The sequence below is a fragment of the Epargyreus clarus genome, unplaced genomic scaffold (assembly GCF_041222505.1).
Source record: "Epargyreus clarus isolate Ecla_fem2 unplaced genomic scaffold, WU_Ecla_fem_2.2 ptg000010l, whole genome shotgun sequence".
Taxonomy (NCBI): domain Eukaryota; kingdom Metazoa; phylum Arthropoda; class Insecta; order Lepidoptera; family Hesperiidae; genus Epargyreus; species Epargyreus clarus.
Genome location: NW_027332218.1, coordinates 7,116,682 through 7,138,855, shown reverse-complemented (window position 1 = coordinate 7,138,855; position 22,174 = coordinate 7,116,682). Strand labels below are relative to the sequence as shown.

General features: G+C 34.6%; 1 protein-coding gene across 3 annotated transcripts in view; it reads left to right on the top strand.

Annotated features, from left to right (window-relative positions):
- The window catches only part of kmr (pleckstrin homology domain-containing family A member kramer), a 95,244-nt gene extending 73,070 nt beyond the window's left edge, over positions 1 to 22,174 (top strand). For 2 of the 3 annotated variants that reach the window (XM_073077271.1, XM_073077272.1), the window contains 8 exons: positions 37 to 244; positions 576 to 621; positions 852 to 943; positions 1,052 to 1,871; positions 1,946 to 2,653; positions 2,752 to 2,947; positions 3,682 to 7,080; positions 7,439 to 7,580. In XM_073077271.1, coding sequence (XP_072933372.1) covers positions 37 to 244; positions 576 to 621; positions 852 to 943; positions 1,052 to 1,871; positions 1,946 to 2,653; positions 2,752 to 2,947; positions 3,682 to 7,052 — 5,441 coding nt within the window. In that variant the 3' untranslated portion in view covers positions 7,053 to 7,080; positions 7,439 to 7,580. Of the gene's footprint in view, positions 1 to 36; positions 245 to 575; positions 622 to 851; positions 944 to 1,051; positions 1,872 to 1,945; positions 2,654 to 2,751; positions 2,948 to 3,681; positions 7,081 to 7,438; positions 7,669 to 7,812; positions 7,930 to 8,383; positions 8,555 to 8,868; positions 9,114 to 9,290; positions 9,449 to 9,841; positions 9,961 to 10,217; positions 10,357 to 10,974; positions 11,098 to 11,330; positions 11,556 to 11,675; positions 12,389 to 12,755; positions 12,921 to 13,237; positions 13,334 to 14,001; positions 14,099 to 15,116; positions 15,383 to 15,820 lie in introns of those variants that run through there. The other variant, XM_073077273.1, reaches the window with a different exon arrangement.

Genomic DNA, 22,174 nt, shown 5'->3' with positions numbered 1-22,174 from the left:
TACTTTTATGTAATGTCATCTTTTATTGACTTCTAGGCCAAGATGAAGAAAAGCTATTAGGCTCTGTGCTTCTACCATCATACAAGGTGTCTGCATGCACTGCCGAAGATAAAGTAATGCGGAAATTTGCATTTAAATTGGAACATGCAAATATGAGGACTTACGTTCTAGCGGCTTTAGATCAGGAAGCAATGTTGAAATGGGTCAAAGCGCTTACAATGGCCGCTCTCATGCAGGGTCAAACGTAAGATATATTTTTACTATTATTTTAACTTAGAATGTTCAAGGATTGGAGTAGCAAACGAGCTTGCATTCCATCTGATGGCAAGTGGTCACTATATAGGTATAACAAGTTCTACTTAATTATGTCGATTACAGATGCGTTGCTTCTGAGGACTAAGATGATATGTGTCCTACATCTACACTCGTCCACATATATGCAGAGCTGTTTCATACTAGATTAGTGTAGCTGTGGTACTTTCCCTATCGACCTTACTGATTTATCTCTTCAATATACCAACATAAATTTCAATAATAAACTGCAAGCATTTAATTTTTATGCATTCTATTTTCAGTGAGCAGCCGCAAAAGCAGAGCGACCGGCCAGCTGCAAAAACAGAGGTGGGTATTATTGTGTGCACGATCGTATTACTGTAGCGGTGCAGGTGACCGACAATTAGTGTGCCAGAGCGGAACCAAGGACAGTTTTACGTAGCTTGTTCTGCTCGTATCAAAAACGTATGCTATTATCATATAGGTCTACCATCTAGCTATAATCAATATCAATTTATAATAGAAAAGTTTCTTTGTAAATTAGTTATTAATTTAATATAAATTGATTCATGTTTTAGGATTCTGATGAAGTTCCTGGCCCAACTTATGCAAATGCTCCACCTAAACCAAGACGGTCAAACGATGGTTACAATTCACCAAGTCCTGATATGTAAGTCTTACAAAATATTTTACTATTAAATTTTTACATATATTTTAGTATGATGACCGATGATTTGATACTTAAAAGTCATTTCATTACCATTTTAAAACATTGCAGGTACGATCCAAACTACGATCTACTCAAAAAACCAGCATCACACTACAGTCAAGGCACTAATCACACTCGTTATCAGGATCACATGAATTACCAAAGCAGTACAAATCTGGAAGGCACATACACTCGCAGTCCGCAGTCACCATCTTTACAGCAGTCACAATATCAGACGAAACGATCGTACGATACGCACCATCTTTCTCTGCCATTAACAAACACAAACACCGATAACCTAGATCAGTCCGCTTCTTTATTAATGTATAAGTCTAATCCACAGTCTCCTTATTTTGATAATAGGAATAGAAATCAACAGGAACAAAAAGTAACGCCAAATACTCCAAAAGAACAGGCATACGAGCGACAGCCACAACGTAATCCCTTTTTACAAGACTTTTCACCTCCGACGGATATATCTCCGAAAACGAATGAAGTTCAAGGAAAGAAAAATCGTCAAGCGACAGAGCAAGATATTCCTAAGCAAAATTACAATGAATCTTATCCTGAGTCCCGTACAAACACCATGACTCATGCAGAACAAACTGCTTATAACAAAAACGTATATGGTGAACTTAATGTCAGAAATACTAGGACTACTACAAACGATCGCATGGCAGAAAGACGTACTCCAGATGCTTATGGTAGATCAACTACTGCGTCTGGTTACGGTAAAGGGAAAATAGGAGATTACGAAGATATCTACAATGCATACACGAATGATACTGACAACACGAAAATGTATCCGAAGTCTCCAAATGCATCTCAATCTCGAGACAATATTAGTATCTCCAGTCACAAGCAAGCTCAAGACCACATCTCCAACCCTGTAAGTCTCACATAATAAATTATTCTTTAAAGTTTTATTATTAAGAACATACTGCATTAATCAATCAATTTCAGGTTCCAGAAAAACATTTCAGTGGTCCGTCTGTTTTAAGAAGGAAGAAAATGCAATCAAGTGGTATTCAACCGCCAATGCCACGACCACACAGCGCTGATTTTCTTGAGTATGAGTCGAAAAACGAGGCGTTAAATAAAACAATGCCAGTTCGAAATGTTGCACCTCCTAAGCAACCGCAGCGACCTAAATCCAGTCTTGATATTAATTCGTATTATGATCCAAGCTCCGATCGGTATTATTCGGAAGAGAGCTATGCCGAAAAGATGCGACAGTCTGCTCAATACTTGCAACAACAACAACAACAAAAGCAAGTTGTAGGGCCTCGGAACATTCAAATTCCTTTGGAAAAATATGCAAGTGGATTGGCTGAAAAACAATTACATTCTCCTTATTCTCAAGTTACTAACAACAATTATGAAACAGAATTCAATTTAAATAGAAATAATCGTGACAATGTTAGTTACCACTCAAAGTTTAGTGATCTAGAAGGTTTAAATTCTAATTGGACTCTTAGAGAAAAAGCTTTAGAAACAAAAAAAGAGCAGTTAAATAGAAGTGGTAGTGTAATGAGCGACGGCTCAAATGTTAGTGCTTACGTTAAGGAAATGAGTAGACTTGAGCAGAACGCTGATAGTTTTATGCGGTCGGCAAGTGCAAGATTGCCTTCAACCAATAATGAAAGAGAGGGCGAAAAGAAAGTTCAGCAGGTATAAAACTAGCGATTATGTAATACCAGTGTTATGTCAATAATTATAAGATATTTTTGTTTCATATTTGTGAAAATTTTGTATTCTATTATTTCTAGCGTGAGGAGTCAATGAAAAGGTTACTTGAATGGAAGCAGAGAATGCTGCAATCACCTTTGACACGCAAAAGTACACCAGCTGCTATATCTCTTGCACGTTCACTTAATCAGAGTCGGCAGTCTTTAAGATCCGAACAGTACAAATCCAAAACTTACACCAATGCATCCTACAATAGCTACTCTTCTGATGACGAAGGTATGAGATTTATGTATTTTGAGAAACTACATAATACATAGTAGATTGGATAGCATGAGGATTAGTTCAGCTCTATGTTAGTTTATGTTTTATGTTTTAATTATAAGACGTACATTAAGGGCTCAAAAATAAAGAGATTAATTTTTTTTAAGCATGCTGATCAATAAATTTTTGAATTGCATGGACATAGATTCCATATTGTCTTACATAATAAAATTAAGAATATATTTATCATAAGTAAACATGTTTTATGTATGTAGCTCAGTTAAAAATAATGGTTTCATATTTTTTTCGTGGATCATCAACACTCTTATAATTAATAAATTAATTTGGGAAATATATTTTTTATTTCTAAGTGTGTATCATTATTGTAAAATATAAAAATGCCATATATATAACATCATTAATTATTACGATTTTATTTATTTTGTATATTTTAATATTCAAAATTCGCAGTAGCATTATGACGACTTCGCTTTGCGGAAAGGTACCTTCCTGCCTGCTGGGACATTGTATTACTAATAAGATTCATTTAGTTATCGGTGGTGGGTTTTAGTTCGACATGTTCTGGTGATTTGGGAATAATGGTTTAGTGAACTTCTAACATTTTATAAATTTTAAAGAATATAAGTAACATTACTAACAAAATAATTATAACCTTTACGTAAAACTATTTTACTTCGATATTTGTAATTAAAAGACAATAAAACATTGGTTTCGCTTTTGCACCTCAGAGGAAACGTCGGACACTGATCTGCAAAAACCGAGAGATATGCAGGCAGGAAGGTCCCATAATGTGAACATAACGAGTCCTATTGTTATGCGACCAACAACCCCGCACGCACACTGTTTCCCTCAATCAGACGAAAAAACTAACATCAACAGTGAGGCAGGAAATAAAAATATTCATGAACCTACAGAAAATACTTATGAAAATATTTTATGCACTATATCGATACCAAAAGTACACTGTGAAAACGAAGACGTGGATTGTGAGTTAAGAGAATTAGAAAACTCACATGTATCAAAGAGCGTTGCTGAATTAGATACACAAGAATGTAAAACAACTGATGGTTATGAAACTCATGATAGCGAATCTGAATCTGAAACACAATTGGAATATACTGATTATGATCTAGATGAAGTATTGTTAGAATCAGACAGTGAAGTTGAAAAAAGAAAAGAAATATACGAAATTCAGGCTTCTGAAGAGCAAGATCTGAAAAATCCTACTAAAGTAGAAGGCGATAAGCTAGACGACATTGATTCTGAAACACCACCATTACCACAATTGGGTGAAGATCATTATTTGCCCATGAGTCCACGTAAGACGTCTATTATTGAACCTGCACATAAAACAATATTGAAAAATTTAAGTGGATTTGGTAATTTAGCAGCACACCATTATGAAGATAACCCTTATGTAGAAATGAATTTAGGAAATGATGATGAAGACATGCAGACATATGAGATTGTGTGTGTGAATAATGGTAAAGTGGAACCCGTTTATATGGAATTAAATAATATTACAGAAAAAGACGAAAAAGAATCCGAAGATGCGGCAACAAAAGCGAAATTTTTGTCTGACACTGTTTCAAATTTTGCAGAAACGAAAGACCAAACTGTTAAAAGGGCATCAAAGACTGAAAAATCAGTAAAAGATAAGTTAGATTCGGATGTAGACGATGAATGTTTACAGGAAACTTCACTTGTAGATGCGCCATTTAGTAGATTTAGTATATCTGATACATTTAGGCCAGCTTCGTATTATCTTAGCGGTAGTAGAACTATTTTAGAACGACAAGATAGTTCTGATAGTGAAATACTACCACCTCCTCCTGTACCAGACACTTCACCACCTGATCATGAATTATCAGCTGAAGCTTTATCTAAGTATATTTTGGACAAATTGGATAAATCGGATATACCTCAAGATAATTCAATACTAAAAATGCTTACAAGTGAAAACCAAAAAATGAATTTTGGAAAAAAGAAGACTACTTCCTTAATGATATATGGAAGTAGAACTTCTATACATGATACTCTTTCTAGGGGTGAAAAAGTACGTAATAATAGAGCAAGTTTAGTAAATGATAAAAATAAGGTAAATGATACATCAAACTGTTTGCATGATTCTATACAAGAACTACAAAACTGTAGTAGTATTGAGACCGACTCTCTCCAAAGCTATAATGCCGACAGAGGATCTTCTAGACTATCCTTAGAATCAGATTTAAGCAGTAAATTCGAAATGGCGGTGTCTAACATATCTTCCGATATCACCAGTTTGAGGGATTCTGGATCTATTGTGGACTTACGGCATTCGAGTTATCGAGATTTGGAGAACATGTTGAAAAGGCGACCATTATCAGACGATTCATTATTCGAGTTTACTGAAACCGATATTCAAACTTCAAACGAAGAGGGCTTTAATAAAGAAATAAGTAGGTATTTGGAGCTGTCACAACCAAGCACGAGTGAAGTACTATGTAGTGGTAACTATGAAAATTCACAAATTTGTCTTCCTCATCTCGAATCAATTTTCCATAATGACATTTTAAGCAAGAATTATTTGTCGCTCGATGCACACGGGCATTGTTCTAGTTCTCCTATTAATAACGCAATGAAGGGCGTCACGTTAGAAAATAAAATATCATCTCCGATAAATAGAATGAATGCGCAAGTGTCATGCTATATGGACTCGCAGAGTTCGTGTAGTTCAGTGGGTATGGCAAGATCTCCTATATCTTTTTACACTAAAAATAACGAAGGAACGCTTTTAAGAAAGAATCTGAATAATGAGATATTGGCCGACAAGATAAAAGAATTTGAATGTGATAAATCTACACTTAAATCTGGAAATGAAACTAACGTTTCTTCTTCAACGACAGGTTTTCATAGTAGAGAAAGTTCTGCAGAACATAGTGCCCCTTATTATTATTCAGATCTTTCATCGCAAGAATATATTAATGTATTGCCTACATCTCATTTCCTAAAGAATACTAATCTACACCGTAAATTGAATAACCAAAGACGTAAGGGTCCATTACATAAGAAAAACGAGATCTCACATATTCATAATCCTATAAGAAATAATCACGTACTAATGTCTGACCGCTCTTATGAATTTGCTTCATCAGCAAGAAGTGTATCAGTTGAATTTTTGAGTGCGGCAGAAAAAGACCCGGATATAGACCTTAAAAATATATACGAGTCAACTGGGTTTAAAGGTTCTAAAATTCCAGAATCAATGAATCTTATACCAGGCCTTGGCTGTAAAAGGAGCTGTAATCTTAATAATAGCGAAGGTAATTCTTCACCGGATTCCAATAGCATTCACCGTAGTAATTTAAATGTCAGTTCTACGATGAAAGTCTCTACTGGGAGTATGTCATCACATTGTAGTGGTAATTCCTCAAATACCGTGTATTATGATGCCGAAGCTGAAGCAAGTGCATATGAGAATGTTATTTGTCCAGGGGAAAAACATTGGGATGAAGATGCTTTATGGAGGGATAATTTAAGGCGTGTATCTCATCGGCATGCTCGATCCATGGATGACTTGGATGCTAGACCTTCTGATCCTTCGATGTCTGATCGACCTGGAACCGATAAATCTTGTCTTAATAGTATAAAAAGAGTGAAGAAAAATATTGTTGGAAAAATAAGCAGGACTCCAACTTATATAAACTGTGATATACAAAGTGAAATACAAAGACGTCGTGAAAACAGTATTAATTATGATTGTGCGTTCAATGAAGAAAATGAGAAACTAGATGAGAACGATGTATATGTAAGTCTAGCTAATACAACCGACGTGCCTCAGGATCAATCAGATGAAGGTGTATATGAACAGTTGACCATTGAGTCATCAGAAAACTCACTTGCCCTAGATACAAGTAACAATAAATGTAGGAAGAAAGAAATTGACAAAAAACAGTTTGAGATAGATAGGGAAAAACTTAGACAGTGGGATCTTATGTCTAGCGGTCTCATGAAAGGTGGTGCAGGTTGCGTGCGGGGTGGGGGTGTGGGTGTGGGGACGGCCGACTCTCTCTGTAGTACGGACACCAGGAATGACAGTGCAAGCAATGAAGGTATCTAACATTCTATGGTCCCGTAAGGTACACTATGTAAGTTCCATTTCTACTAAAATTTCAGCAAAGCAAAGTCATTATTTAAGTTTTTGTAAATAATTTGGCATTTTTATGTGCAATCTATAAATACTGTTTAAAATTTCGGTCTGATTGATGGGTTTAAACAAGATAAGGTGTACAATTGTTAAGCATGCACAAACTTAACATGGATTATACATTGTATATAGTATGCTACACTGAATGCAACTGTTAATTTATTACTAATCACCGAGAACACACTTTATCATGTTTACCATCTAGTATTATAAAGTTTTATATTTAAATTAAAGTGCTGCATTAATTTGATTACATTCATAATTTTAGTAACTACTTATTATATTGTTATTATTTTCAGCTTCAATGTCAATGTCAGGCACAAATATTGAATCAGGCACAAACAATAACACACAAAACCAACAATCATTGTCAAAGAAAGCATTTCTCGGAAGTAATACTTCAATCGGACGTAGCAATAGGGAGGGTAACATACCAGTTCGGGCCGTTAGTCCAAGAGTGAGATGGGTGGAGGATAAATCTAATAATGATCCTTATGGCACTCAGCAGATTATGACATCACAACAAAACGTAAGGATTTTTATATAATTTTCTTTTTCATTTGTTTCTTATTATGTGACATAAAAGTGTCTTATTTAACTTTATAAATATAAAATTATGTGATTTGGGTCCTAAGGAAGATGTTTATTAATTTGATTATTTTATTTTTAACAGATTCATGCGTTATCAACAAATGAAGAGACATGGGCTAGATCTCCATCGAGAGCTATGCAACAGCCTATTAGAGCTGTAAGTCCAAGAGTACGAAGGAATACAGAAAACGACGACCTGGTAAGTGCTATTACCGCAGAATAGTAAAATAAACATTGCTTGTGTATAAGTAGTTTTTAGTAAATATTAGCACTAGCATGAGAATTTCAAAAACTGTCAATTGTTTATAGTGATTTATTTGCTTGTGTTATTAGTTATATTTTAAATTTGAACGAAACAAAAAAATACGCTCCGGTTAGTAATAATCTATCTTAACTATTTCGATTTTTGCATAGAAAAATTGTCAAATTTTCTAAGGAAACATTTAACCAATGATTGATTGTAACTAACGGGCGATATGGAACTTTTTGATGTGTGTGCTCGCTAGTCTAGATAAATATATTATTTCCATCATTCCTGTTTCCAACTATTCCATCCTGTTTGCCTGATTATAGTGGATAGTCACCCATATTCGCTACAGCAGTAGGTTTATCATTTTATGTTGCGTTGATTTTTGTTCATTCTTGCGTGTTAGCCTAAGGAAGTTCAGCAGTCCGGTCAAGAGATGGAAGAAGTACCAACTGCTGGAGAGCTTCTTGGTAGAAGTCACGAGGAGTTGGTGTTGCTTCTTATACAGTTGAGGCGTCGTCATGCAGCCACACATCGATCCATAGAGCAATGTTGTGCGCAAATCAATAGTATAGAGGTGCTTGTTTAAGCTTTTTTTCGTTTTGTACCATTGTCTTAGTTGCTTCATTATATTTTTTGCTATCGTTATGTTTGCACTAGTAGTGTACCCCATTTTTGTTGAAAACATGTAATTTTTTGTTGCAACCACATTATTTATGTTTGCTCGTACTTCAACTAGTCATCTATAAATAATTTGGCAATCTATATACTACTTAGAAGTTCTATCGAATTCTTAAAATTATTAAGATGTAATTTAAAAACTTATATATTGTTAAAAATATCACGGATGATTCTTAACAAGTTAATCAAATTAGTCTGTATTATTTATAGGATTGTCTAAGCTCCCTAAAAGCTATGGAGCGTGAGGAAAGTCTCCAAAGGTTAGAACAGCTAAAGATGCAACTAATGAATCTGGAACACCAATATGAGAAGAGCAAGCCATTGGTGCAATTGGTCGACAATATGGTGAAATTAGGGTCATTGTACAATAGACCAGGTTCTACAGTAGAACGTTTGGAAAGAAACCAGAGGCTCAGGCAGAAAGTTTTGGCGGAGCATGCGTTGGAGCAGCAAAGGTAAAGAAATGACTGAGTTCTGGAAACTGGATTTCAAATTACATTTTTCATCGATATTTACCGATGGATTTGCTTTTACATGTAAATAAAAAAAAGATACTTAGCGAGTGTCTAAATATAAAAATACGATGAAGTAGTTGATGATTATTTGAAAATTATGTAAAAAAAAATGTTTAGGTGGCTTGAAAGCGCTGCAGCAGGGAAACCTTTGGAAACGGAGGCAGCTAGAGTTAGAGTGGCTGAACTTTGGGCACTGGAACAAGAATTGGCTGATGAGGCAGCTATTCTGCAAGGATTGAAGACGGACAAAGATGCTATCGAATCATTGCTTACGGGTATGTCATTATGGGTTCATGGTTGTAAGATGAATATCTTAAAATTGATTTTAAGAAAATTTAAGTAATTAAAAAATCGAATCTATGTAAAAATTTAAAAAACTGTTGTTCAATCTACCGGATCCAACGATAGGTTAGTACCATCCTAGTGAACCCATGAGAACAAAATCGGCGAAGTTTTGACGATCGGCGAAATAGCAACCAACTAATATACTTTAACCCCTCTAGTATGTGTCTTATACGTGGGAGGTTAATGAAAATGGGTATAAGCATTTGTCGCGCTGGGAGATTGATGAGAGTGGGAGTGGGGATAGTAAAGGAGTGGGACAAGTACTACAGAGTGTAGGTACTATAGCATTACATGCATATTACATAACGAATGTTTTTTTTAAGGTGTACGAGGGAAACTCGACAGCGTCAACAGGGCCGAGCAGCGCACGACGCGGTCTTCGGGTGACGCTCTTGAAGCAGAATTAGCGCGTGTGCACGCAATGCTGGCGCATAATTCTAAGGTTTATAAGGTTTTCATCTATATCATGCACTTTTTATTTTTTTATCGTATTAGAATTTTGAAATAGGATTTTTAACTTTGAGCACCTATTCATTGAAAGTTTCCCTAAATTCTCCCATTAAAAAAAAGGTCCTATAAAACCGCCCTTTTATCGCCATTCGATCATCTTAAGATTTAATTTTACTTTTTTATCTCCGAAATCTACTGTAATTCACTCCACGTGTACGAAACCTGTACGTGCATTGTATGTTGGTGCAGAAGCTGGAGCAAACCGTAGCGGACAATGCGCGTCTTGAGCGCGAGCTGCAGCAGCTGCGGCGCGCGCTGCAGGCCCGCCGCTCCGCGCCGCACCACGCGCTGCCGCACCCCGCGCACGCCACCGCGCTGCTGGAGGACGGTGAGTACCGCACGCTGGTGCATATGCAATAGGCGAGGGCGGACAACGAGCGCTTAAAGCGTCAGCTGCGGCGTGCACTAGCGGATCGCGGCGTTATACTGCATCACGCGCTGCCACACCCTGCGCACGCTGGAAGACTGTGAGTACCGCACGCCGGTGTAGCTAGACCAGACAGTAGCAGACAACGCGCGACTGGAGCGCGAGCTGCAGCAGCTGCGGCGCGTGCTACAGGGTCCCTAACCCGCGCCGCATCATGCGCTGCCGCACGGTACTGCTGGAGGACGGTGAGCACTGCACGCTGGAGGACGGTGAGCACTGCACGCAGGATGACGCAGCTGCAGTAGTGACGGACAATGTGAGGTGCAGCAGCTGCCACCTTCACATACTTTTACTCTGTTGGAGGACGTGTGAGTGACTTACTTTGATTGAATTGAAGAATTGAAGCACAACCTTTGGAGCGCGATTTTTTTTGTAAATTTAGTAAATATGGAAGTCTCTAACTACATAACTTAAAATATTCGTCTAATTAACGAATATAATGTTCGTATCTACTCAATGTTTTTGTCTCAAAACATAACTCAAGCCTTTAATAATCGTCATTTGTTTTCATCGTTCCAGAAGTGTCCAGAGTTCAGCAACTAGTATCAGCTTTACAGCGCCAGCGTCAAGAACTAAGTCGCGCAGTTAGGCATCTAACGCAGCAATCACAAGCTTTGCAAATTACTCATGACTCCATGCCTGGTATGTATAAAAATTTTCTACACCAGTAGAAAAATATACTTTTACCGAGTGCTGGGGGAACATGCTTAACAGATTATGTTTATGGAATTCCTCGTAATAATATTATTAAACTCGGTCGTTTGAATTCATAAAGATTTTGTAACGATTAAACAACCAGTATAATCAATACTATATTTTTGTAGTGATTTCATCCACAACATACTTAAATTTACCAATCATTATAATTTTTCCAGGAAAACGTCGTCCAACTTCATCTTGGCAAGAAACTAATTTAGACACTGGACATACAATTGACCATGGTTATTCAGAGTATGATTATGACATCACTGGGCAAGTTTTGCCACCTGGTCACTATGGACAGACAAATGTTGAAACACCTTTGTATGTAGATACCAGACCTACTGGTAATGATATCACCTCGCCTTTAACGAGTGAGGATCTACAACATTCTGCCTTCGGTATGTATAATATTATATTGTTTTAAGACGAATAAACGATTGAACTAGATTATAATATATTGTAAATATTTGTGATATATCAAAATGTAGTAAAGTGTGAATTTAAAACAATTGTTTTAGGTAACTTGTCTAATGTAGAGAAGCAAGAAATCAAAACTGTTCGAATTGTGAAGAGAGAAAGCGAGAGACGTCAAAGAGATAGGGAACGCTCATTGCAACCAATGACGGACTGGACGACAAACAACATCACAGCCAACTTGGATCAGTTCTTAGAGGAGGAATTAGTACAACCGATAAATTACGCGAGAGCGTCATCCGTGCCACGAACTGATTTCAGCAAATTTGAAGAATACTACACAAAGCCACAAGCTCCGGAAAATCCTACTTATTTGCGAATGAACGACAAAAATATTGATTTGAGTCCCAAGTACCCATCTAGTCCGTCACTCTCCAACTATGACTACTCGCGCGACATTTCGTCTCTAAGCAGCAGTTACCATAAGAGTTATGATCGATCTGGTTACGATAAGACCATGTCTTTATCCACACAGTACTTGAACAGTCCCACCGACAGTTCTAGAACTTTGACCAATGATCCGATATCTAAAACTAGTAGCATTGCTAGTTTGACCCGATCTCATATGGAGTTGTCGCCAATATTCAAGAGCGAGGCTGCTAAACAAATAATAACTGAGATGTCTGGAGATGGACCGAAGAATGGTTCCTTACATAGAAGACAAGTTCCAAAAGAAAAGCGAAGGCACTATACCGCTCCCCATCACCTGAGCGCGAAGACACTCAACGAAATACCCAAGGAAACTTATAATCAGGACGTGAGTATTTTTCTATAGCATTGCATGGCACGTAATTTACAGTAGCTTTGTTGGTAGTTGTGTAATCCAACATTTTTATCTGATTTTTATATATTATATTTGAAAGTTAAACTCTGGACGAAAAACGTGACCAAGGTTTGATATTTTGCGGATTGGAAGTATCTATCTGTCTTGATCTCCCTATCCCTGAGTATGCGTCATCCTATACACGGGAGATCAATATAAATCGGTAATTTAGCTTTTTCTTTAAATAGAGCTTAGATAATAGATCAAGGCCGAGTAGGGATAGTGAAATATTTGAAAAACCTGTCTGAACTCTGTTGTTATAAGCGGGTGAAACATATCTAATTTAAAATATATTTTTCAGGCAATGGGTCGTTCCTTAGACGATGCTGATATGGAGCGAGCTTTACGCGGCGCTGCGCCAGATGTGGTGCGCTCAGCTTTACCAGCTCGAAGACCGGATTCCATCGATCAACTGCTAGCTGCTCCCCAGAAGATCGTCATCCCTGAGAGATATATCCCGGAAAAGGTAAATTCGTTAGCTTCGCTTTCAAAGAGCTAACTTTACGAGGAGCGAACATAGGAAAGACATTTAAGGCATTCCGACTTAGTTGGTTGGTTGGTGGGTTGGTGGTGGTCAATGACCGGTCTTTGGTTGGACTCAAATCGTTTCTGAGGCTGATTAGAAATGTACATTGAGGGCAATGATTATTGGTCTCCGATCATCAGATGGACATCATTCTCGTTTGCTACTTATAATATTACAATGAAATACATTTTTTAAAGATGAATCTTTATGTTATTATGTTTAACATCAAAAGTCAATTTCCCTATTGTGTTTTATAGCCACCTGAACTGTCCCCTGAAGAACAGCAGAAACGACAAGAGAAAGTCGAATCGATCAAGAAGATGCTAACCAGCTCTTCAGCAGATCCAAATAAGGTGGGCTAATTTATTATGGTATTATTTATGCTATAGAATCTCTAAGTCACTGATCGTATCTACCGATTTACACGAAGATAAGTTTAAGGCCATCATGAGAAATTATTCACTGTGTTAAAATCATATTTGGAAATACTAATTCAGCGCCATTTAATTCATCTTTAGAAATTTCAAAAAGTTCTTTAAATTAGTACTACCCTATCTCATGAAATCAATCTTTCATATCTGAATGCACATCTTTAAATCCGTCATAAACACTTGCATCTTGGTCTAGATCTGCTTTCATTGTTTTGAATGTCTCACATAATTTATCATATTGCATGGCTTTTTCAATTTCTGTATCACTTTTAAACCTTCTATCATGAAAATATGTACATTGTTAATAGAAACCAGTGTTTGTAGATTAAATAATAAAACATTATACAAGTATATTAAATTTAAGATATAACAAAATTCTTAAACCAGGAAGTCTGTAGCTTTTTGATCATGATTCGAAAATAATAAATCAAGATATAAATATTAAAACAAAAATTGTTAGAGATCTTACTTTTAATAAAGAGTTAAGAAACAATCTACAAACACACCATAAAACTTAGTTCGAAATAGCAGCTTCGAATGTTGGCTGTACATATGTAAAGAACACAGTCATACGTGTGCTTACACATTAGAGCCCGGACGGCGAAGAGAAGCGGCAACGGGAACACTTGCTGCAGATGAACCAGATACTCGCGAAACAAGTCACCGAGATGAGCAAAATCATAGCCGGTAAGACCTTGCTAATATAGCTAGTATTCCCTTTGAATGTTTAGTTCAAACTGACTGATGTATCAAATTGTTTAGGATAATGATTGATTATTAATGTTTTATTTTCTAAAAACGCGTATGTATTTCTACGTCTGTGTTAATTTAGAGTGATTTGTAAATTTCTTAATTATGCTTAACTTTACACTTCCCGTGAAAATGATCCAAAGGTTTCGCTTTAATATTACTCAATTCGATTATTTCTTTAATTATTTCAAATCTTATGACTGGAGATTTCTGTCTTTTGTTATTATTACTCGTATTTGATTACATCGACAATTATAAAATATTGCTTATTTTATTTTTGAAGTTTCTAGCATGCCTTCTAAAATAAATATCTATAATTAATAGTATATTTGAACACCTGTTCTTATTTTCCCAAAAAATAAAATAATAAATGTACGATTAAAGTACTCGTACTCGTACATACTGAAATTTGATACACCGGTCGAACTTAATGCAGATGATGTTTTAACGTTTACCTTATCTTGCTAGTTTTAACTTCACTTTATTTAGCAGCATTTCCAATTTTGTTAAATACCCCGTTTTTTTAATGGCACTTCTGGTTAAGCACCTGTGTTTACAATAAGAATTCTTTAGTTTCAGAATTGTGATTGTTATTATAATTTTGGTCAATCTTTTTTTAATGTACAATAAATATTTTTAGATAACACTTGTGGTTAGTCAAAAGTGCACATATTTTATTGTGATTGTGTGTTTTGCACACCTTACCCGTTTCCACTTTTCTTTGTTAAGAGAATTGTCAATTTGATGAATAAGGTCAGTATAATTTAAAAATCTGGCAATAATTATAACAACGTATCTTATATTCTCAAATCGATTTGAGTTATATTATACATTCTGTTCGAATGTTATTTCATTCCTACTATGACAATTATTTTAACAATGAATTGTAACTAACGATCACGTGTGTCCACGCATGTAACAATAATGCTTGAAGTCGTTTGTCCCTCTTCTGCAGGAACCAACACTGAGCAAGGGCCGTCTTCGAACAACTGATTGGCTAGTTACTAAATTATATCCCTCACACTGTTTTTTAGCATTCACAAGCTTGTTTTAGCAACATCCACGACAATTTCTACCATTCCCCAAATCAAATTCTCTAGTTCACGATCACTGTTCAGTAATGTTAGAAATATCATTGAACAAAGTAATATAGCCAACACGGCGGCCCTTGAGACGTCTTCCATGAAGTGTGCAGCATGATTTGGTTTTATGCATTTTGTTGTGAGTAGCAATTGTTTTTATTTTATTTTATACTTTTTCTGTTGTTTGATTAACGTTTACTCTTTTGCTATTTGATTGCATTTTTATTTTTTAAATGTTATTTATAATCGTCGTTATTTTCTTTTTACAAATTTTAAAATATTTTACACTTAGGTTGTAACTAATGATATTATGAAATCATTTCTAAAAGGGAGTACATAAAATGTATAAATTTATCTATTGAATAATTTCATAAAATCATGAATTGCTCGACTTGGCGGAGCACCGTCGTGCCCCCATATACGAGATACTACTAAGCGCACCTAAATCGTAAAAAATACAAATTTGCTAAAATAACGCCAGATTTTAAATTGAATATTTATTGTATTGGTATCGTTTTCAAAACATGATATTCAAGTATTTATTACATGAATCGTAATTGTTAATTCTATTTGCCAGTTAAAGCACTAGAAGAGCTGCCGACGCAGAACAACACGGAGGACTATGATGACCGCTCTCCAGACGTCGAGTTACCCATATATCAACAAAGAGACAATTTCTTCACTTAAAAACTTAACAGGAAATGACGCTATCTACATACTTGTAAAAGTATAAAGAAGAATTGATATTGTAACATGCATTTTACGAGAACGCACAAATCGTGAAATACTTGAAAAGACAATTGTATGAGGCTCTTGAAGGCCGAAATACCTTATAATGACGGTAACGAATTAACACTTGCTTTGGCATTGTTAATATCGAAATTTGACCATATATTATGAGGTAGATCATCTACCTGTATGCTAGTTTTAGTTTTGAATACTAATGATATCCGCGCACATATGAATATTCACTAATAATATTACTGTTTGGACTAGAATTAAAATTGAAATTTCCGTGACGATTATCGAAGTACAACACAACTGCCAAGAGCAACTTTTTACTATGAATAATGTTATACTTTTTATAGTACATAAATTTATTATAAACACTTTTATTATTTGCCATAATAATATTATAGGTTTTACTAGATTTACGATACCTATTCGCACATTTGGACCTACAAATAAATTATCTAAAGTTAAGGTTTTCTAATTATTCTATCGTGTGTTATTCTAAGTGGATTTTTGGATTTGTGTTGATTGCTTGTATATGTACTTGCCAATTGTGCAAAGGATTGCCCCAACGTATGACTTTTAATTAGAATAAATGGCTTGCCAAATTCTTTGGCATATTACTGGATAGGGAAGGCGGTTTGAGATCGATTAATCGAAGAATCAATTTTTTTGGTCGAAAAATTATTTTATCGATCTCCAGTAATCGATCGATATTTCATCATAGAAAATCGAAATTCGATGTTTTCTTAGTTGATTGAGTATTACAAACTTTTATAAATCTGTTATATAGACATTTTTCGCTGACGGATATTTATACGGATTGTTTGGTCCTAACGCCGTTTTTGTGCTAGTTACGCTCCTAAATTGATCGGAGATAGATTTTTGGAGAATCAATTCTTTAGGCCTCGATTTTTTTTGTGAATCGATTTATCATACTTTGAGTCGGATCGATTCAAGAATCGATCTTTTTCGGAAAGAATCGCTAACTCTTACTGGATTGTTATAGAACTGAGTGTAATCAAATGCTATGGGCTTTATGCGTAGATTCCAATGAAGTAGTGAACTGTCTTATGTACTAAAACTCCTTAGTTTTAGTATACCAGCTTTATCATGTACTCGTTAAAGAAGTTATACTAGTATATGACAAGATTTTTAACTGTAATTTTATGTTTGATGATGTAAAAGGTTCACGAACGAACGGATGAGTGTGATGTGATGTTTCGTTCATTTGCTCGTATAAAGTGATTGTTTTTTTTAATCGTTATATTTTGTAATGAGCCGATCGGTGTAAATTTCAATTGTTTTGTGCCTGAAAACTTTGCTTTTCATATGTTTTATTCTTGTCGGCAAGTTGCCAATTAGAAGAATTCTGATTCTGGGTAAAAACGCTGTATTGGCATATCTAATATCATATCTTTGTAGATTGTTATTAGATTATGTGTCATTGTATTTGCAGAAAGTATTTATTTTATTTGGTTGAAAAAATATTAAAATTCGACTTGGCGGGGGCACAGCCGTGCCCCCAGATTAAAAAATAAATAGCGTCTGAGAATTAATTGTCATAATATGTTGTTGGTTCATGCAAAACCTTTCTTTCAATATAAATTGTTGAACAGTATAGAAACAAAGTTAAGATAGGTATACTTTTTGCAAATACTTTGGCTTGAGTTCTATGTGTGTCCTGTAGCCATGATTCAATGTTATTAGAATTGTTCGAAAATAATTTAATTAAATTTGAAATTATTTGTTAATAATTATATTCTGCAAATACGTTCTTTCGAAATTTTTTGCTCAATGAAAAACATTCCTTGTTAGATATAAAATGAAATAGAATTGATTCAATTTACTATTTTTAAATAATTATTTGCAACATCGATAGTAATTATTATTTATTTTTTATTATTTCTAACATGATCTTTGAATGTATGGCCAGTTAATGAAAAATAATTATGTATGATTAATGAATTGTCTGTGAAATGTTTATTATTAATTGAATTCAAAACTATGTGTTAATTAAATTAATGTTTAATTATAGAAGATTATGTTATGAGGAAAATTTAAACAATTGACGAAGCACTTTCTTATAGATTTAAATACGACGATGCCATGATAAACAAGTAACTTAGAAATTAGAGGTATTCTTTATTATATTTACTGTAATATATAGAGATTAATTTTGAAACGAATTACAATGCGTTTTAGTATTTTTTCGTTTTTTTTTTGTATTATAGTATTTTATTTAAATAACACTATAAGTTACATGATTTGATTGTTAATTTCGTTTTGTACAAAATAGTATATAATGCACGTAAATAGTTTGTCAATTGTAGGTACAAATAACCTAGATCTTCTTATGAATATTATAAAAAGTTTACACTGTCGTATGTATGTAGGTTTGACTGGATGCTTCACAGTATAGACGTGAAAGCAACGAATTGGTAACGTTTGTGATATATCTATTCGTAAATATTTGCCTGCTTACTTCAGTTTGGTTCATTTAAAGTGTATTTTGATGTGGTATTAGGGTAGTATTGTTACTCTTTGCCTATAAAAAGCTTTAAATATAAAATCGCTCTAAGATGTGAGTTTGTTTAACGTTTAACATGTTTTTGTTATTAACAAATTGGTGTTGTTCCTACCAAAAAGCCTAAAATAAAAAATCTGCAAATGAGCACTAAAGTTTGTGCGTGTTAACTTGGCCTGTGCTCTGCCGTGCACCTTTTTTTATAAACGTACGTCGTACATGCTTTGCTCTCAAAATAATATGAAAAAGCGTACAAAAGTTCTGTTTTGATGGATTTTTATATATTTTTTTTATATAATTGCTACATTACTTGACAAAATAGTTAATTAATTGAGTTAGGCGTTGGTTAAGAACAACATAATGACCATGGAAACAAACAACGTTCCCATTTCTGTTCCTTGTGCAAAGAAAACCGTCTCATAAAAAAAGTCGACATTATTTTTTGCATTTATAGAAAGTATGCGATTTTTTACTATTTCTACCTTGTTTAGCTATGACGCCATATGAAATATCGCCTTTAGTTTTTAAATTTTCGTAGTAAATACAATTGTATATCAAATTCTTAGAAAACATGTATAATATATTACTTAGAGAAACTTATGACTATCACCTATATATTACTTATATACCTACCTAGTTGTGACTTCAATGTGTTAATATTTACTATACCAATTAGATTAGACAACTATCTTATATGAATACTATGTACACGTATATAATTTATAATTTTCTAGAAACTATAGACTGAGTTAGTTTTTGCCTTATGTCTGTCCTCTCAGCGGATTACTAAACTTTCTATTAATCTTGTATAGTCAATTATGTACTTAACCTGTCCTAAATAAATATATACATTGTTTTATATATAAATTGTTTTCAAAAGAAATCTATGGGTAAACTGGGCAACCAAAATATTAATCATCTGTATCCTAAAATATTATCTTCTATTTATATTGACCATAACTCACTTATTTAAAAGTTTGTACGAAATAAAACCGTATCCTATATCATCAACTTTAGTCATTCACTGCCGTGGACATCTGTACCCAATTACATATATCGATACCTTAAGTCGCAAATTAGCCAACTCCACTTTTTTCAAAATGTTTTTTTTATTTATTTTGATTTTGTTCAACACCATTTAGTATCAAAAATTTTTTTTGACAAAAAGTTGGTTGATTTGCGAATTAAGGTATCGATATGTAGATCAGGGGTTCTGTATGAAGCCGATCATACAAACGTTACCACTCCTGAAGAGTGAGACTCACATTTAAGTCAGCCGTCATCCACACCTTTTCACCGATACAAAAGAACTACTTTAAACTAGAAAAAGGTATTCGGTGCTACCTACTCAGTGGAACCATACTAATCCTACCTTTAATTTTGGGCTAGGTTCTAGATAAAATAAACTGGTAATAACTAATAACTTTATAACTAAAACATTGTTTGATATTTAGTGTGTAGGGGATGAAATGTGACTCAAACTTTACATTTAAATTTATAATTATTATAGACTTGTCTCCATACTTAAAGTCGTGACAAAGACGGCCATACTTAAGCTGGAAAATGATATAATTATATAGATGCCTACTTCGGCAGGTTAACGGTAAATACAGTGGGGATATGCGACTCTATAATCTCAATACTGACTTGGTGTTCAATCATCAGTTTTATACAATTTGTACTATGTTGCAATCTACGGCTGACATTATGTAAAATAAAGTTATTCACACGTATCACAACTACAAGAAAACTTTTAAGAACTCTTAAGCTTGTACGTTTTCTCTCCATATTATCTCACAGTTATAGCAAGTAATAATTAATTTCTAATACGCTCATAATTTTCAAAAATGAGAAGTGCGTTACAAGGATTCGAACTTCGGACCCCACGATTGGGAGACCAAATTTCAACCACGAAGACATTATTCATTATTTTTTATATTATCATGCACTTTATAGTTAAGTATAGTTATGGTACATGTGAAGGGCGCTGAAGGGAGCATAGAAATGAACGCATACCAAACACGCGACCTTAAATACCTATCGATATTCGATCCGTTAACTCGGGATCTTCAAAGGTCGACAATACACTTAGAACTTATTCCGAATCGGGTAACTCACGTTTCGAAACTTATCTAATGGTAAAGGTGTTCATGATGTTAATCCTTTATTTGTGTTTCAAAATTTATATGAATGATAGAACAATTGATGTAAAATTCTTAAGTGGTGTTATCCCCATTATTATAACGATAATATGGATCTAAACGGTGTTTCTGATTTTGAAGTGTGGGGAAAAATAAAGCAAATGACATGAATTGTTCCAGTTAGAGGAATAAGTAGGGGAGATTTTAGGGAGGGTTTAAAGAAATACTAAACAAAATAAGTCATGTATTCAGGTTTTTAGGATGCTCGACTTCAACATACTGTCCCACTGTTGGGCAGAGGACACGGGTCTCCTCTCATAATGAGAAGGATTAGGCTATAGTCCACCGCGCTGGCCAGGTGCGTATTGGTAGACTTCATATACCTTTGAGATTTTCTTTTTTTAATCTCTCAGGTATGCAGGTTCACGATGTTTTCCTACACCGTTTAGCAAGTGATAATTAATTTCTAATACGCACATAACTTTGACAAATCAGAGGTGCGTGTGCCTGGGATTTGAACCTCGGACCTCTCGATCGAGGGGCCGAGTTTCTTAACCACTAGGCTATCACTGCTTATACGACTTACATATTATGAATCGACCATATTAGTTCTCAGGGAACGCATTTGTGATCGGCTTCAGGTAGAAAATCCCTGTTCTATATGGAGATGGTTGGATTGGATGGTCCGTGAGAGGTAGTTAACTTGCCATCAGGTAAACTGCACGCTTCAATGTTAAAAAAAATCAGATATTTAGCTTTTCTTTATTGCGTGGATAGTATATTGATGTAGAAGATAAAGTTGATGATATAAAAGTTTGATAAAAAAGCTACGACAAAAGTTTGGAGCAAAATTGTCAAAAACTTAAATATATTACTTACGAATATAAAAGTTTGTAATACTATATTACCCATATGAACAAATAATAATAAGTACATATGTTACGACGATTAGTCAATTCAAATCGATTTATATAAGGAATGTTTAATCTCCTATGTATTAGTAATACCCTTAAACCTATCGAACTTGGTACTCGAGCTTCAAGTTTTAATCTGTAGGTCCCCTTATATATGCAGGTCCTACACAAATATGTTGACCTCAGAGTAATTAAAAGTATAGAGCGAGCCACTTTAGGTACGAACATAAGGTACAGATGAGAACACTTGCATTATGTGTAGACATAGAACAAATAATCATTTAAGCATAAATTGAGTGAACTAGGTGTTTTTAAATTAAATATTGAAATTCTGGTAAAATTTGCTATAAAACTATATATGACACACCTTAAATAATATTTAATAACGCAACTTTGCCTACTAGTCGTACCAATACATTGTCGACATAAACTCGCTCTATACTTTATCACTCTGAGATATTGACTTTGCCTTCAATGAGTTTTTGCGTAAATACCTACAGGGAATTGTGCATATAATTTATTTCATATTTTGTAATTCTATCCTTTATACACAGCAAACCTTGTAATTATAGAGTGTATGTTGTTCACAAACAAAACTAATAAAACGTGCTATATCA